Source organism: Pseudophryne corroboree, chromosome 6, assembly GCF_028390025.1.
Source record: "Pseudophryne corroboree isolate aPseCor3 chromosome 6, aPseCor3.hap2, whole genome shotgun sequence".
In the NCBI taxonomy this organism is placed as follows: Eukaryota; Metazoa; Chordata; class Amphibia; order Anura; family Myobatrachidae; genus Pseudophryne; species Pseudophryne corroboree.
Genome location: NC_086449.1, coordinates 278971811 through 278989403, shown reverse-complemented (window position 1 = coordinate 278989403; position 17593 = coordinate 278971811). Strand labels below are relative to the sequence as shown.

General features: G+C 43.1%; 1 protein-coding gene across 1 annotated transcript; it reads left to right on the top strand.

Annotated features, from left to right (window-relative positions):
• The first annotated feature begins 6231 nt into the window (after positions 1–6231).
• LOC134932045 (uncharacterized) lies at positions 6232–12244 on the top strand. The gene is made up of 2 exons (XM_063926072.1): positions 6232–7838; positions 9113–12244. The coding sequence occupies exon 2, from the start codon at positions 9328–9330 to the stop codon at positions 11329–11331; it is 2004 nt and encodes a 667-aa protein (XP_063782142.1). The 5' UTR covers positions 6232–7838; positions 9113–9327; the 3' UTR covers positions 11332–12244.
• The last annotated feature ends 5349 nt before the right edge of the window (positions 12245–17593 follow it).

Here is a 17593-nt window from a genome sequence, read left to right as displayed (position 1 = left end):
ACCAGTAGACCTAATTCTTTTCTAGAGTGCCCTATCTCCTGCGGAGCCAGTCTATTCCCTATGGTCCTTACGGGGTCCCCAGCATCCACTACGGACTACGAGAAATAGATTTACCGGTGAGTAAAATCTTATTTTTTGCTATGTGTGTTTAGCTGTTTGTGTGTTTTGTCATATGTGTGTATGTATGTTTTGCTATATGTTTGTCTTTTACTATGTGAGTGTATATACAGGGCCGGCCTGACCATTACATCGTGGAGAGTACCATATGTGGAGGGTGCTGCTGCTGCCTTCTCATGTCCTCCCGAGGTGTGCTCGCACACCTGCTGCACTGCTTAAAGAGAGAGCCTGGATCACAGGGTGAGGTGAGTGGGGAGCCAGGGAGGGAAACCACTGGGACAGGGTCGCACACTGCGGACGCCATCTTTCTGCACCTCTGCCTTAGTCACTCTATACCTGTCACCCACTATCTCCCTGTCAGCCCTGTCTCAGTCAAAGTATAGATAGCGTGGCGAGCCACCGTGCCCGCAGCATGGCAAGCCCGCAAGAGGCTCATTTGCGCTTGCCCAGCTGTCGGTATGCCGGCGGTCGGGATTCCGGCGCCGGTATGCTGGTCGACGGGAGCCCGGCCGCCAGCATACCCTGCTACACCCGGGCAAGCGCAAATGAGCCCTTTGTGGGCTCGCCACGCTGCACGCACGGTGGCTCGCCATGCTATCTATACTTTCTCCAGGGCGCTCATGGACCCCCAAGAGGGAGAAAAGATGTCGGTATGCCGGCGGTCGGGATTCCGGCGCCAGTATGTTGATCGTTAGGAGTCCGGCCACCGGCAAACAGAAGACCACCCCAGTCACCCACTGTCTCCCTGTCACCCCTGCCTCAGTCACCCACTATCTCCTTGTCTCTCCTGCCTCAGTCACCCACTATTTCCCTGTCATCCCTGCCTCAGTCACCCACTATTTCCCTGTCGCCCCTGCCTCAGTCACCAACTCTACCTGTCACCCCTGTCTCAGTCACCCACTATCTCTCTGTCATACCGGCCTCAGTCATCTACTCTTTACTTGTCACCCCTGCCTCAGTCACCCACTATGTCCATGTCACCCCTGCCTCAGTCACCCTCTATGTCCATGTCACCCCTGCCTCAGTCACCCACTATGTCCATGTCACTCCTGCCTCAGTCACCCACTATCTCCCTGTCACCCCTGCCTCAGTCACCCACTCTCACCCTGCCTCAGTCACCAACTCTACCTGTCACCCCTGTTCAGTCACCAACTCTACCTGTCACCCCTGCCTCAGTCACCCACTATCTCCCTGTCCCCCTGGCCTCAGTCATATACTCTCTACTTGTCACCCCTGCCTCAGTCACCCACTATCTCCCTGTCACCCCTGCCTCAGTCACCCTCTATGTCCATGTCACCCCTGCCTCAGTCACCCACTATGTCCATGTCACTCCTGCCTCAGTCACCCACTATCTCCCTGTCACCCCTGCCTCAGTCACCCACTCTCACCCTGCCTCAGTCACCAACTCTACCTGTCACCCCTGTTCAGTCACCAACTCTACCTGTCACCCCTGCCTCAGTCACCCACTATCTCCCTGTCACCCCTGCCTCAGTCACCCACTCTCACCCTGCCTCAGTCACCAACTCTACCTGTCACCCCTGTTCAGTCACCAACTCTACCTGTCACCCCTGCCTCAGTCACCCACTATCTCCCTGTCCCCCTGGCCTCAGTCACCCACTATCTCCCTGTCACCCCTGCCTCAGTCATCTACTCTCTACTTGTCACCCCTGCCTCAGTCACCCACTATGTCCATGTCACCCCTGCCTCAGTCACCCACTATCTCCCTGTCAGCTCTGCCTCAGTCATCCACTATCTCCCTGTCACCCCTGCCTCAGTCATCTACTCTCTACTTGTCATCCCGGCCTCAGTCACCCACTATCTCCCTGTCACCCCTGCTTCAGTCACCCACTATCTCCCTGTCACCCCTGCCTCACCAGTCACCCACTATCTCCCTGTCACCCCTGCCTCAGTCACCCACTATCTACCAGTCACTCCTACCTTACTCGCACACTATCTCCCTGCCACCCCTGCTTCAGTCACCCACTATCTCCTTGTCACCCACTATCTCCCTGTCACCCCTGCCTCAGTCACCAACTCTACCTGTCACTCCTGCCTCAGTCATCTACTCTCTACTTGTCACCCCTGCCTCAGTCACCCACTATGTTCATGTCACCCCTGCCTCAGTCACCCACTATCTACCTGTCACTCTTGCCTTACTTGCATACTATCTCCCTGTCTCCCCTACTTCAGTCACCCACTTACAGTTTTTTTTGTGGTTCATGCGATCCCTAATTTTAGTAAGGGAGAGGGGCCCAATGCATATTGTTGCACCTGGGCCCACTATTCTCTAATTCCGCCACTTCCTTTGTCTGTCTCTGTCTCTCTCGTTGGCCCTGGTATCTCTGTCTCTCTCGCTGCCCCTGGTCTGTCTGTCTCTCTCTTGCTGCCCCTGGTCTTTCTCTCTCTCTCTCATGCTGCCCGTGGTCTGTGTCTCTTTCGCTGTTCCGCCATTGTGGAAATGTAAAAGCTGCATAATGCTGTGCTCCAGGCAAGGGGCGTGTGCTCATTAAAATGGGCATGACCTCACCAGAAAAGACTACCTTACACCCCAGTTTTTGGCCCTGCACCAACAGACCTTGGCCACCACAGGGAAAAAAAAATTTTCACCATATTAAGCCCCACACTGCACCATATGCCCCACACTTTAATGCTCGTGATACATTATGCCCTACAGTAAAGCTTCTACACGCTGGGTGTCATGCTTGTTCCCTGGGGTTTCTTAGGCTTGCTGTCTTGCTCATTGCCAGGGATTTCATGCTCTGGGACAGGTGTCATACTCATTTCAGGGGTTTGTAATGCTTGTGGCCAGGGGAAATGCTTGTTGCCAGGGGTGTGTTATTGTTAAACATTTAAAAAAAATCAAATGTTTATTCTTACAGTGAAATTTTACATTTCTGAATTACAAAAAATAAATTGAAAAAAAGCTATGAAATTCCATAGACAAAAAACCTTACGGTTTCACAGGTCCCATTAAGGCTTCTTACACATGATCTGGCATTTCAGAAACCTGTTGTGACTCTTCCACTCAAACTCCAAAAAGCAATGAAATTCCGATTATTAAGGCTGACGCCTTAATGGACGTGTTCCTTGCGCAATACAGATATGGTATGCCATCACAGCCTGTGGGTAAGTTTAGATTCAGCACTCTCACAGAGTGAGATTGCTGTCACTCACACAATGGTGGAGCTGCTAATTCACAGATTTGTGTGCTCATTGGAATACACACATGCAGTCTATGCAACTGAAGGTCTGAGCAGTGTTGTGGAGCTCCCATCCCACACAGTGCCCACAACCATCCCATTCGGTCACCACAACAATCCCACCATTTTACAACAGCCTTCTCACTCCATACATCCATCTCATTTAGTCTACAGATTTAGCTCCCTCAAACATCTTGGTTAATTGCTAAAACTATAATACCCCATCTACGGTCTATGCATCTACACTTACTTCCCCTATACACCCCCATGCTGCCCTGTCTTCCCCAATCCCTACTGCTGTGTTCTTCCATCTGTGCTAGTCTGTACTAACTTATCTGTACCATCTGTCTTTCCCCACCTGTGCCTTGTCTGTACCACCGTTTCCTTCTCTCTGTGCTGCTCAGTGTTTCCCTCTTCAACGTCACTCTGTCTCCTCCAGTACAGGGCACACTGTCTTCTCTCCCATCTGCACCAGTTTTCTACCCATCCGTGCCAGTGTTTTCAACCCATCTGCACCATTTCCCCCATCTGCACCGCTCTGTCTCCCTTCCCATACTTGCTGCTTAATCTACCCCCTATCCACACCACTCTTACCCTATTCATATAGCTGTCATCCTGAAGGTAAGTTTCGTGGGTCACTATTGGGGGGGGGGGGTTTCCCTATCCAACCCACCCAAGGATTAGGCCTAGCTGCCACCCCCCAAGGGGAGGTAAAAATACTTATCCCCTCCGATGTTGGGACTGTATTCCCCTCATCCATGCTGCTCTGCCTTCCTCATCCATGCCATTTATTTCCATCTATACTGCTCTTACCCCTCCCACATCTGTGCTGCTTTTTCCCCCTCATCCACACGGCACTGTCCACCCATCCACGCAGCTGTCTCCTCACCATCTGTGCAACTGTCTTTCCCCCATCTGTCTTAACCCCCCATCTACAATCAATTCAGAATTGATTGTAGATATGCCAAATTTCGCACATCTACAATCATTTACTCTAACATGCGATGTGACGCCCAGCACAGGGCTTGTCCGCCCCGCATGTCAGGCCCTCCCCCTCCCCTCACTGGGCTCCCGGGTACGCATGCACAGTGCGGCCATTGCGCATTCGCACCCCACAAACTAATTTAGACTGCGGTCGCTGCAGTCTGAATTATCCCGTGTTTCTTTGTCCCCACCCATCAATGCTACCTAGTCTTCCCTCGATCCACACACCCCCATCCACAATGCTCTGTGTTCTCCCTCCAATCAACAACACTCTTACCTCATCCGAGCATCTTTGTCTTCCGCTCAGACCTTCAGTTGCATAGACTGCATGTGTGTATTCCAATGAGCACACAAATCTGTGAATTAGCAGCTCCACCATTGTGTGAGTGACAGCAATCTCACTCTGTGAGAGTGCTGAATCTAAACTTACCCACAGGCTGTGATGGCATACCATATCTGTATTGCGCAAGGAACACGTCCATTAAGGCGTCAGCCTTAATAATCGGAATTTCATTGCTTTTTGGAGTTTGAGTGGAAGAGTCACAACAGGTTTCTGAAATGCCAGATCATGTGTAAGAAGCCTTAATGGGACCTGTGAAACCGTAAGGTTTTTTGTCTATGGAATATATATATATATATATATATATTTATATATACACATGCAAGTCAGTCGGCACTCAATTGATAAAATAAATCAGCTAGCCTCCATGTCAGAGCAAAGGGTTCAATGCACCATATCCAAGAAAAGATGGCACTGGAGGCAATTAGTACTGAACAAAAAGCTGTGTATTGAAAAGTAGCGACAGCTGTTTCAGGGCAACAGCCCTTTTCTCAAGCAAATACACCAAAGTTTTTTGTACTGACTTTGGTGTATTTGCTTGAGAAAAGGGCTGTTGCCCTGAAACAGCTGTCGCTACTTTTCAATACACAGTTTTTTGTTCAGTACTAATTGCCTCCAGTGCCGTCTTTTCTTGGATATGGTATATATATATATATATATATATATAGAGAGAGAAACAAGGGGGGAGGTATAGCGCCACTTGTGAAGTATGATCTCAAGAAAATAATCTAAAATAAGATTATAATTGTTTAAACATTACCATAATAAAACACACATAACCTCATTAAAGGTGTCTGCCGGGCCCTAAGTATGCAGTGCTGGTATCGCACTGCTGGGCGTATAGAAAAATGGAGAGATAGGGTTCGGCGCTCAGTGTTGCTAAAAAATGGTAACTTTAAAAGCCAAAAAATATATACATGTATAAAATTTATAAAAAAGGTTTTTTAATATATATGAGAGTAAAACAAGTTTTTTTGAAAAAAACATAAAAAGCATAAAAACATACAAACATAAAAGTCAGGACCAAGTATTAAAAGGATAAGGAGTTTAACTTAACTCAAAAACAGCAAGGGATTAGTGCAGGAAATTTTATACATGTATATATTTTTTGGCTTTTAAATTTACCATTTTTTAGCAACACTGAGCGCCGAACCCTATCTCTCCATTTTTCCATATATATATATATATATATATATATATATATTCAGTTCAATATAAGGAAGGCACTCACCAGACTTGTAATGCAAAAAAATTGTTTATCAAATCTCACATCAGCAGCTTAATCGTGGTTGACCAACCACGATTAAGCTGCTGATGTGAGATTTGATAAACAATTTTTTTGCATTACAAGTCAGGTGAGTGCCTTCCTTATATTGAACTGAATGTATAACGGGACCTTGCGGATACAAGTTTCTCCCTGGAATTTTGGCACCCCAGCAGATGACTTTGGATATATAGTGAGTGCCACTTCACCTGTTCCAATATATATATATATATATATATTTTTTTTTTTTTAGAGATATATATATATATATATATATATATATATATATATATATATATAAATATAGAGCTATATATTGTATTACCTCTTTATAGTTTTATATTGTCTTTCCCAATTTCTCAAAAGACATTTAGGGAAATTTATTAAGCTCCCGATTCCATCTGAGATTAAATTTTTGGATGAAAATGCATCTTGGTAATTTACTGAATGATAAACATGGCAGTGTTGGGCTAATTTGTATTCAGTTTTAGGGCCATCCACACAAATACAAATTAATACACCATCAACCAAACACAGTTGGTTTTTCACATACACTTCATAGAACACGGGAATTTACCAAGTATTCGTATTCTCAATCACTGCCGACATTACACAAACACTGATGCAAAAGGATGGAATTTGTTTTGAAATAGAACTATCAAATAGACCAGCTTTTCGCTGGCATATTTGGAGAATCATGCATAGATCAGTGAGAGCCGTGAATGCTTCTTGTGTAAAATTGTCTGAAACAGTTAAAAAAACAGAAAAGAAAACTGCGAGTTGGATAGAGAGAGCCACACAAAGAGGGTAAGAGGAAGGTCATGAATGAAAGGGCTGAACCATACTACACGCCAGGGTTCCCTTTCCGCAGGAATGACAGGCGCCACTGGAGAAGTGATGGTAATGGGATATAAGGCCAGGGAAGTTGGTACTTCAAAGAGATTCACAGGAGCAGTCCCTAGATGGGCCAAACAGCAAGAGCATGTATATTCGTAGCAGGAGAGAATCAATATTCCTTCTAGGTTTTGTGCCCAAAGATGTCCGAGGGAGGTCATGAATGCCTGTAACTCTGCAGGCTTACCTCCTCTGCTAATAAGGGGTCTCCAGATTCAATTTCAGGATCATACACTCCACAAAGATGTTGAGAAAGCTACCTCCAACAGTCCCGAGCGACCCCACGCATTTACGCTAGGGAGGCCAATCCCGGGATCGGGATCGGCGGGATCCCAGGATTTGGCCCCAAAAACACCGGGATTGTAATCCCAGGATTGCGCCTTCCAATCCCGGTATTTTCGGGATTAAACGGCGCATGCGCATTTCATTCAGCCCGCTGTGTTCGGCTGTATGCAGGGTGCCGCGTGACGTCACAGGTCACGCAGCGTAGACCCCCGCTGGCCCACCCCTTCAGCCACTCCCGCCAGCCATTTTAAGCGGAGGCCGGAGTGGAGGAGAGCAGGGGACGAGGATGGCTGCCTGCAGCATGGACGGTGCTGCTGGCGGCGCACAGACCCCCCTCAGACAGGCAGGAGTCGCAGGACCCTCACCCCCACACTATGGCGGTACACAGTAAGTAGAAGTTGGGGGTGAAGGAGACGGAAAGCTGCTGGCTGCTTTCTGTCAGTGACACTGACGCAGCCAGCCTCGCGGCCAGCTTGGTGTGCGATGGTGGGTGAAGCACCCTTGCTGCCTTCACTCACACTCACTTTTTTCTTTAGTAGCCTGCCAGTTCCAGCTGCCACTGAAATGAAGGGAGAAGGAGGGAGGGAGCCCTGTCCTGCTGCCAGAGTCCTCCAGACCCAGGGCCCATCCCAGCGCCCAGTGAAGCAGCGGCCATTTTAAGTGGAGCCTAGAGGAGAGGAGAGGACCAGGAGACACCTGCCCAGAGGGCCCCAGCCCCCAACCCACACAATCCCACTCCTGGTGACAACACACAGTAAGTAGCTGCATTGGGGGTGAGAGCTGCCTGTGCCTGTCTGTCACTCATAAGGGTGACTTGCAGGCAGCCGCATAATAGTCAGTACGGATATTTTATTCCGGCCCGGGGGAGGGGGCAGCAGTTTTCTAATATTCTGGTGAATTGATGCTGGGCCTTGAAGATGATTATGTATGTGTTGTTGTGTATATATCCTTTTTTTCCTGTAGGCCTGTACTGGGCCATGAATGTTATTTTTTTTTAATATACCTGTGGTGTTGGGGCCCGGGCCATGCCTCAGCTGAACCCTATAACACCAAAGGAATAACATAACATTCATGGCCCAGCACAGGCCCATAGGAAAAAAAGGATTTTTTTATTTTTCAGACTGTGGGTCTGTGCTGCTGGGCCATGATAAATGTAATTTTATTGCTGTGGTGGAGTGTTGGGCCCAGCCGTGGGTCATCATGATAGTTTCCTCTTTTTCCTGTTAGCCTGTGCTGGGCCATGAATGTTATTTATTTCATTTTTATACCTGTGGTGTTGGGGGGCCATGCCTCAGCTGAACCCTATAACACCAAAGGAATAAAATATCATTCATGGCCCAGCACAGGCCCACAGGAATAATATTTTTATTTTATTTTTCAGACTGTGGGCCTGTGCTGCTGGGCCATGATAAATGTTATTTTATTGCTTGCTGTGGTGGAGTGTTGGGCCCAGCCGTGGGTCATGAAAGTTTCCTATTTTTCCTGTAAGCCTGTGCTGGGCCATGAATGTTATTTATTATATTTTCATACCTGTGGTGTTGGGGGGCCATGCCTCAGCTGAACCCTATAACACCAAAGGAATAAAATATCATTCATGGCCCAGCACAGGCCCATAGGAATAATATTATTTTTTTTCAGACTGTGGGCCTGTGCTGCTGAGCCATGATAAATGTTATTTTATTCCTGTTGTTGTTGTGTTATTTATGGTCTTGATTGGGCTGAGGCTGGGGCCGTCAAAGATTTTTATTTCTTGCATGGTGTGTGTACTTTGTAGTGTGTGTGTTTATATACATTATTTTTTCTTCTGATTTTGGTTATTTATTTTTTATGCTAATAATATTGATAAGATTGAATAGGGAAGAGACTCGGCAGTCGGTAGACTCGGCACATGCAGTGCATCGCGAACGCATGACGTTTATGTAGTGGTTTTTTTTTTGTTTGTTTTTTTGTTTAACTAATGCAAATCCAAAATACTTTATTTCAAGTCTTTGTTTTATTTTACCTCGTTTTTTTTTGTTTGTCACTCAGGAATGAGGATTTGGAACTTTGGCTTGTTTTTAGACAGTGGATTGCTTAGTACCGGTCCATAACGACTCCCGGCTTATTGAACGAAGCAGACTCTACCCTGACCTGACACCGCCCCCTGGCCCCTTGGTTCACCAGTCCACCACCACCACCACCACCACCACCTCCTCCTACTGGACTGGACCCTGGACGACCTATTAGCCTGACCATCGTTTTCAATGACTGCCTCAAAATCAAAACTACCAGTAGTAGAGTATGTTGTTTATAAGTCTGAAGGAGTGTGGAATTATTTTTTACGTGAGAAAGCCACAGGTGAAGCAGCTCAGTGCAAAGATTGTGGAAAAGTTCTGAAATGTGGTGGTGGCGGCTCTACCAAAGGCCTGCATGTGCACCTCAAGACAATGCACAAAATGTATATACAACAAAAATGGTCAAATGTTGCTGGTCGTGATACATTGAGCGCTCATGCAACAGAGTCTGACTCTGCTCTGACTACTGGAACAAAGAAAAAAAGCCCTGATGCTGCAGTTGGGCCTATATTGAAATTTCTTGTAAAAAATATAGAAAATTCACTACAGGCTACTCTTTCCAGAATGGTTGCGTGTGACGGACTGCCATTCCGTATCTTCATTACGTCACCTGATGTTAGAAAAGGTCTTGAGATGCAGGGATTTACACCGCTCCCCAAATCAAAAGAAACAATAAAACAACTTGTCATGGAACATGGAGAGATGACGAGAAGGTTCGTAGCAAGTGAACTTGCAAAGCTGAAGGCAGATGGAAAACGCTTCAGTCTAACTTTTGATGAGTGGACATCTACTCGCAACAAACGGTACATGAATAATAGTGTTCATGTTGGGCAAGCTCAGTTCTGGAGCCTTGGTATGGTTCGAATCTTAGGATCAATGCCTGCTGAAAAATGTGTGGACCTTCTTGAAATGAAACTCTCTGTATTTGGACTTTCGCTCCAAGATGATATTGTTGGTATTTGTACTGATGGTGCCAGTGTAATGAAAAAAGTGGGCCGGCTCATATCTGCCAAACAGCAGCTGTGCTATGCTCATGGAATCCATTTAGCTGTTATGGATGTATTGTACAAGCGCCCTGAAAGTCCTTCAGCTTCAATGGCCAACATCCAATCTGATGATTCAGATGATGAAGATGAGGAGGATGAATTTAAAGTCACGGACATCAATGTTGATGACATCGCAGAACTCTCAGAAGATTACCAGACCCTGGTCAAGAGGATTAGGATGGTCATTAAAATCTTCAGACGGTCACCAACGAGAAACGATGATGTACTGCAGAAGTACGTAAGAGCTGAAATTGGGCAAGAGCTGAACCTAATACTTGACTGCAAGACACGGTGGAATAGTCTTTTTGAAATGTTAAGTAGAGTTATACGTTTAAGGAGCTGTATCCTGAAAGCGATGATTGATGTTAAGTCTCAAGTTCACATAACAGATGCTGATTTTGAGAGTGTGCAGGAAATTGTGACAGCGTTGCAGCCAGTCAAACTCGTTGTAGAAGCTCTGTGTCATCGAGATATCAACCTCATCACAGCTGATGCTGCAGTAAAATTTGCTCTTCAACAGCTGGAAAAACAGTGTTCCGAATTGGCGAAGAACCTTGCAGTTGCTGTTCGTGCCAGGATAAGTGAACGTAGGAATGAATTTGCAGGGATTCTGCAATATTTAAATAATCCACGGGCCACAAATGACAGCACATTCACTGTTGCAAAATCGTCAGAAGTCAAAAGAGCTGTTGTAGCATTGTTGCTACATCTCCATTCTTTCAATCCGTCTATGTCTGGAGGTGGTGGTGGTGTCGTGTCAACTGAATGTAATCAAGTTACTGAATCTCGCAGTTTAATTAATGAGATTGAGAACAACCATTCTGAAGATGAACATTCCTGTGAAGTTGAAATAAGTCTACAAGAACAACTGGAACTGGCAATGAAAGATTCTTTGACGCAACCTTCTTTCCGACAGAGTCAGTCTGATGAGGAGAAGGATTTGACTAAAGCCATCAAGACTGAGATGGTATTGTTTGAAAGCAATGGAAATTGTGGGTTATGTCTTCAAAAGGCTTATGAATTTCTGATGACCATTCCGGCTACATCTGTTGAGGCAGAACGTGCTTTTTCAGCAGCTGGCATAATTTGCACCAAAGTACGCACACGCCTGGGAGATGAAACTATTGACACACTCTGTTTCCTATGATCATATTATAAGGACTTGCGCAGTAAATAAGCATATGTTTGTTTTCATGTGAGATTTATAGTCGGTGGTCCTGCTCAAGTCCATTCTTGTATTTTTTTGCTCTTTAATAATTACAGTCTTTAATAAACATTATTAATACTGTATTTTGTGCTGCTGATACAGTGATGGGCCCAAGGGGGGTGTTTGCCAGTTGGTCATAGTCAGACTCAGGTCAGGGTCCAGTCTTTTTTCTCTTTCATTGTTCTTAAAGTCTTTAATAAATATTATTAATACTGTATTTTGTGCTGCTGATACAGTAATGGGGCCAAGGGGGATGTTTGCCAGTTGGTCATAGTCAGACTCAGGTCAGGGTCCAGTCTTTTTTCTCTGTCATTCTTCTTAAAGTCTTTAATAAATATTATTAATACTGTATTTTGTGCTGCTGATACAGTAATGGGGCCAAGGGGGATGTTTGCCAGTTGGTCATAGTCAGACTCAGGTCAGGGTCCAGTCTTTTTTCTCTGTCATTCTTCTTAAAGTCTTTAATAAATATTATTAATACTGTATTTTGTGCTGCTGATACAGTAATGGGGCCAAGGGGGATGTTTGCCAGTTGGTCATAGTCAGACTCAGGTCAGGGTCCAGTCTTTTTTCTCTTTCATTGTTCTTAGTCTTTAATAAATATTATTAATACTGTATTTTGTGCTGCTGATACAGTAATGGGGCCAAGGGGGATGTTTGCCAGTTGGTCATAGTCAGACTCAGGTCAGGGTCCAGTCTTTTTTCTCTTTCATTGTTCTTAGTCTTTAATAAATATTATTAATACTGTATTTTGTGCTGCTGATACAGATCAGGGACCATTCACCATTCTGTAGACTTAATATACTAGAATAACTTCAATTTAACTTTGAATGTTTTAATACTTGTATTTTGAAAATGGTAATAAAAGCAAGTCATTTTCAGACCTTTATTTGTACTAGTCATTCATTTTTATTTTTGAAAAAGTACAGAATAAATATTAATTTCACTGACCAACTCAATCCCGGGAATCCCAGGATTGAGCATTTTTCAATCCCGAATCCCAGGATTGAAAAAATGGTCCGGTATTGGCCTCCCTAATTTACACCCAATTTTAGTGCAAAATCAGCAGATGAAGTCAGGAGCCCATATAAAATGGGTCGATGCTAGGTGCCCTGCCCACTGGAAGTCATTCATGAAAATATAAAGAAGACTTTTTTTTTAAAACATATCAAGTTCCTGTGCTATTGGCGATGCTCACAATGTTCCAGGGTTTCTGCATTCTTCAGACTGCATGTTGATGGATTTTGTACATCTGAGGTTCACGGTTTGTGCAACAAAGGGTGCTTTACTGCCTTCAGTCTCAGGTGAGGAACTTGTGTAACTGCTTTTGGCACTTTCAAATATAACCCTTATTCAGCCTATTTGTCAAAATTGAGACTTGCTTGGCTGATGCAGTAGGATCCCATAAGTTTTGTTTCTAGAAGTGAGGGTCTAACACTTTGGCAACTATGAGTAAAGGCATGCTCAACACTGCCAAATCTTATCCTTGTGCCAGTATCGGATTCACATTATACATGCACTGCAGCCAGCTCCTAGTTTTAATGTAGTTTCTCGTGTTCCTTAATGATTATTGCAGCAATAGGTATAAAAAACAACGTTAGAAAAAAAGAAATCAGCTCTTTCAGGGTGCACTAATTCCCTCAAAATATGTTGTAAAATCTAATTTTATTCTAACATTCTTAAAAATTCAGATATCAAATCTTACATGTTCATTGGCTACAGTGCCTTTATTATTGAATATATTTACCCTGTATGAGGGTTAATGGTCAGCGAAGTATAAAATAGATAGATCAGAGAATAATGTGAAATGAAAAAGAAAAATAATTGTGAAACATAGAGTTAATAAAATCAATGCTGTGTGTTGGCCTTTTATGTTTAGTATGTCGATAGTATTTCACCTACTGTATTCAACTGAGTTCCTATATATTGGTGAGTATACAGTATCTACCCAATTTTATACAGATGTGTGTGAGTTCCACTCACATATGTATTTGAATATATATATATATATATATATATATATATATATATATATATATATATATATTATAAATGTTTTGATTCTGATGATAGACCTTTGAGTTAAGATTAGCATATTTTATTCCAGGCTGTCAGTATTGCTATAATATTGCCTTATATTTATATTTGATATATTTGAGGGTATTATTCCCTCTGTGATCCTTACAGGGAGTTTTTATCTTGCAATATTATAAATATATGTGTAGTTTAGTCAGTTTCTCATATCATACATGCAATATTTTGTTTCACGGTCACAATGTACAGTATCCATATTATAGTGATTAAACCTTATTTGTAAATTAATATCTCTGTTGTTATATACATAAGCACACTAGTATTGATAGTATTCCTCCTCCCTCACAAAGGTTTTTTATTTTGCAACACTATAAAAGTATAAAGGTATCAATTTCCAGGATTCTCTCTAGAATAATTACTCCAATATTGGTAGTATTCTTTCTCTCCCACAGAAGATATTTATTCTGTAACAATGTAAAGATGCAAATGTGTCTATTTCCAATATTCCCTTCAGTGCACCTGTACTTGATTCATATGTTGCCTCCAGACTAGATTACAAGTGTTCTAAATCTCCTTCCTCTTTCTACAGCATGCCTGGATTTAATTGATTCCACCTGTTCAGTACTGAAAGCAGAATGAGCACTGTTACTGTATGTTATGCCTGGATACTGCATTTAAATAAATATTATGCCTGGATATTGTGTCGTTCTTATTAGGTACATAGTATATCCACCCAATTCCATACAGATGTGTGTGAGTTATACTCACATTAAATTTGAATATCACAATCGTGTTTATATTCCAATAATATACCCTGAAATGAAGGTTAGCGTATTTTCAGTCCAGGCTATCAGTGTGGCTATAATGTTACCTTGTATTTATGATTGAAGGTATTATTTCCACTGCACTGTGATCCTTACACTGAGTTTTTGTCATATGATATTCTAACTATATAAGTGTGTTGTTTTAGCTATTTATTATCACACATACAAACTTGTGTTATACTATCACAATGTATTTACAGTATATTAGTGATTAAACCTTGGTATGCAGATTAATATTTCTGTTATTATACACACACACACACACACACACACACACACACACACACACACACACACACACACACACACTAGTATTGGTAATATTCCTTCTCCCTAGAAAAGGATATCTATTTTGTAACACTGTAAACATATAAATGTATTTATTTTCAGTATTCTCTCCAGTATAATCACACCAGTATTTGTAGTATTATTCCTCTCTCACAGAATATATTCTGCAACAATGTAAAGATACAAATGTATCTACAGTATTTCCAGGATTCCTTCCAGTACACGTTTGCTTGATACATATGTTACCTTCAGACAAAGTTACAAACAGGTTAAAATAGGTATTACCATGCTGCTAGTTAAGTAGTGAACCCCACTAAGCAGTGTCCTTACCACTAATATTTTAATTGCTTAATTCTTGTTCTCAGATAAACATTGGCAGAGCACTTGGATGTTTGTTGATTTACCAATCTGAGGTCATAGGGCCTAATTCAGACCTGATCACAGCAGCAAAATCTATTGTTAATGGGCAATACCATGTGCACTGCAGGGGTGTGGGGGATGGGGGGTCAGATATAGCATGTGCAGAGAGATTAGATTTGGGTTGGGGGTGTTCAAACTGAAATCTAAACTGCAGTGTAAAAATAAAGCAGCCAGTATTTACTCTGCACAGAAACAAAATAACCCACCCAAATCTGACTCTCTCTGCACATGGTATTTCTGCCCAACCTGCAGTGTACATAGTTTTGCCCATTAGAGAACAATTTTATTGCTGCAATCAGGTCTGAATTAGGCCCATAGTTCTAACAGCCGTTGTAATATGTGATACTGTACCTGGGTCTCCATCTGGTGGGGAGAGATTGTAACAGTTTCTTGTCATTTTTCTCAGGTCATCACTGGCCAAAACACTCTGCTTAAAGAGGGTGTGGTATATGAGTTTGACATTCAAAAAGATTAATTACAGAACATGCTAATAACTTACAAGCACTGCATAGTAACATCATAAAATATATATTGTATTATTTAATTAATTCTAAGTCAATCATATTAAATGTCATTTTAGGGCATAATAACACAATTTCTCAAGAGAAGTAAATGTACAGTACTATAAGTTCTCTCCCAAGTTACTAAGTTCCCAGCATCTGGTTGTAGCCATAACATAATAGGATGGTAAGCAGATGCAGGTTCAGAACTTGTGAAACTTTGTAACGGTACATAAACATGAGTATAGGAAACGTTTTCACAGTAGAGTACTTCTACACAGACAACAAAAACACCTTATTCCGACACTATGTGCCCAATTCTGAGTCAGACACACTAACAAATGTCAGACTCAGCTGAGTGATTTATTTCTATTGGAGTGTCACAGGCTTGTCACTGACGCAGTTGTGTTCTCATGCACATAATTGCTCACTAGATGCCCATATTTAGATGAAGAGTCTGCATCTAGCATAGGGCTGGTATAAGTTTTGATGGTGCAACTGATTATTACATCTAAAGATGCATCAAGCATGATTGCAAGGTCTAAAGACAATCAAAGTGGGTGTCTCAGTCCTTGTACATTCAGACGCATGGCTGCACACGAGGGAAGGGATTGTAATGGTATTTACAATTTTGCGGACATGCAACTGGCCAGGTTCTCAAACATGGATGCCACTGTGTCCGACTCAGAGTCAGGTCATATATTTCTAACATTAACCATAGAAAATCTGATATGGCTTCCAAATTGACAATGATCACGGGTTGTTATTCCTGCTTTTATCCGTCTTGAAAGACTCTGGGCCTAGTTTATGTTTGTATGCTAATGTACAGTAATTGCAATTGTGATTTTTAAGGATACGGAACTGTTAATGTTAGTAAGTGAAGCTGCCGCCCAGCAGTGAAAAGCGACACCTGCCAGAGTCATGGCAAACTGAATCGCAATTGCGTACACATTCGCAGCCTACACACAAAAACGAGGAGATAAGGGTTGGTCTATGGCTACGAAGCAATAGCACCACAGGTTCCATGATTATGAACTTATGAGCTTGCAGCTGATGTCATATACATGCCCCCAAAATGGCCATGACACACCTGCACTTTTCCAAACACTTTGTGTAAACATTCAGTTGATGCCTTCAAATGGTCACTTCCTGTTAATCACGTTGTGATGAAATCCTCATTGTGAGCAAGATCGCAGTGACACCTTCGTGCATTGCGATCGCAGCCAACCAATAATCGCTTCATTGCGTGATAATCAGCCATTGCGTACAAACATGAATTAGTCTCTAATTACCATCTTGGTCTTTACCTTTATTGCCTATATCACTGAATCTGTTATTTGTCAACAGCCTATGTCTATATCTCCAGGCTACTTCTATGTGTCCTTAGCCTACATCTTAATGTTGTATTTCACATTAACAGCACAGTCTCCTGATACATCCCAGTCATATCATACTGCAACTAATACACATTTTTGGGTAAAAAGAAGCAAAAATGGCAATCAGTGCAAGCAGAGTCTCATGGGACCTGGCACATTGAGAGGGGCAGTTTGGAGCACAACACATATGTACATCTATATGACACCAGACTAGATCTATATGTCACCAGTTTGTCCATATATCACCAGGCTATATCAACAATATATGTAATTAGCCTACATCTTTATTCCACCAGCCTACAGATGTAGCCATGCTCATCGTGGCTACTGTACATCTTGCTGCGATCATCCCTTGTAAGGCACAACAGCATACATGTCAGGGGTGTGCGCTTCCCCCATTTGCATGAATGGGAGTGGCAAATGCCACAGCTTGGCACGGATAGGGCTATATGTCTAAATGTCACCAGGCTACATCTACAGATATGTCCACTTTCATCTTACACATTTTCACTTGTCGCCTGTGTATGCATCACGGCAGTAACTGTACACACCCTGTGTGCATAATTGATGTGTCATTAGCCTTTCTATTGTGACAAACGCCATGTGCCAACCGCGGACTGCAACCTTCCGGGAACACCCTCCTCTGCTTCGTTACTTGCTGTGGGTTTCTTGCTTGTTTTTCTATGAGCAGCTTAATTCTGTTGTTTTAGTTTAAGTTGTCCTGGAGCACTGCAAGGCACTGTAAAGCCCTGTACACACG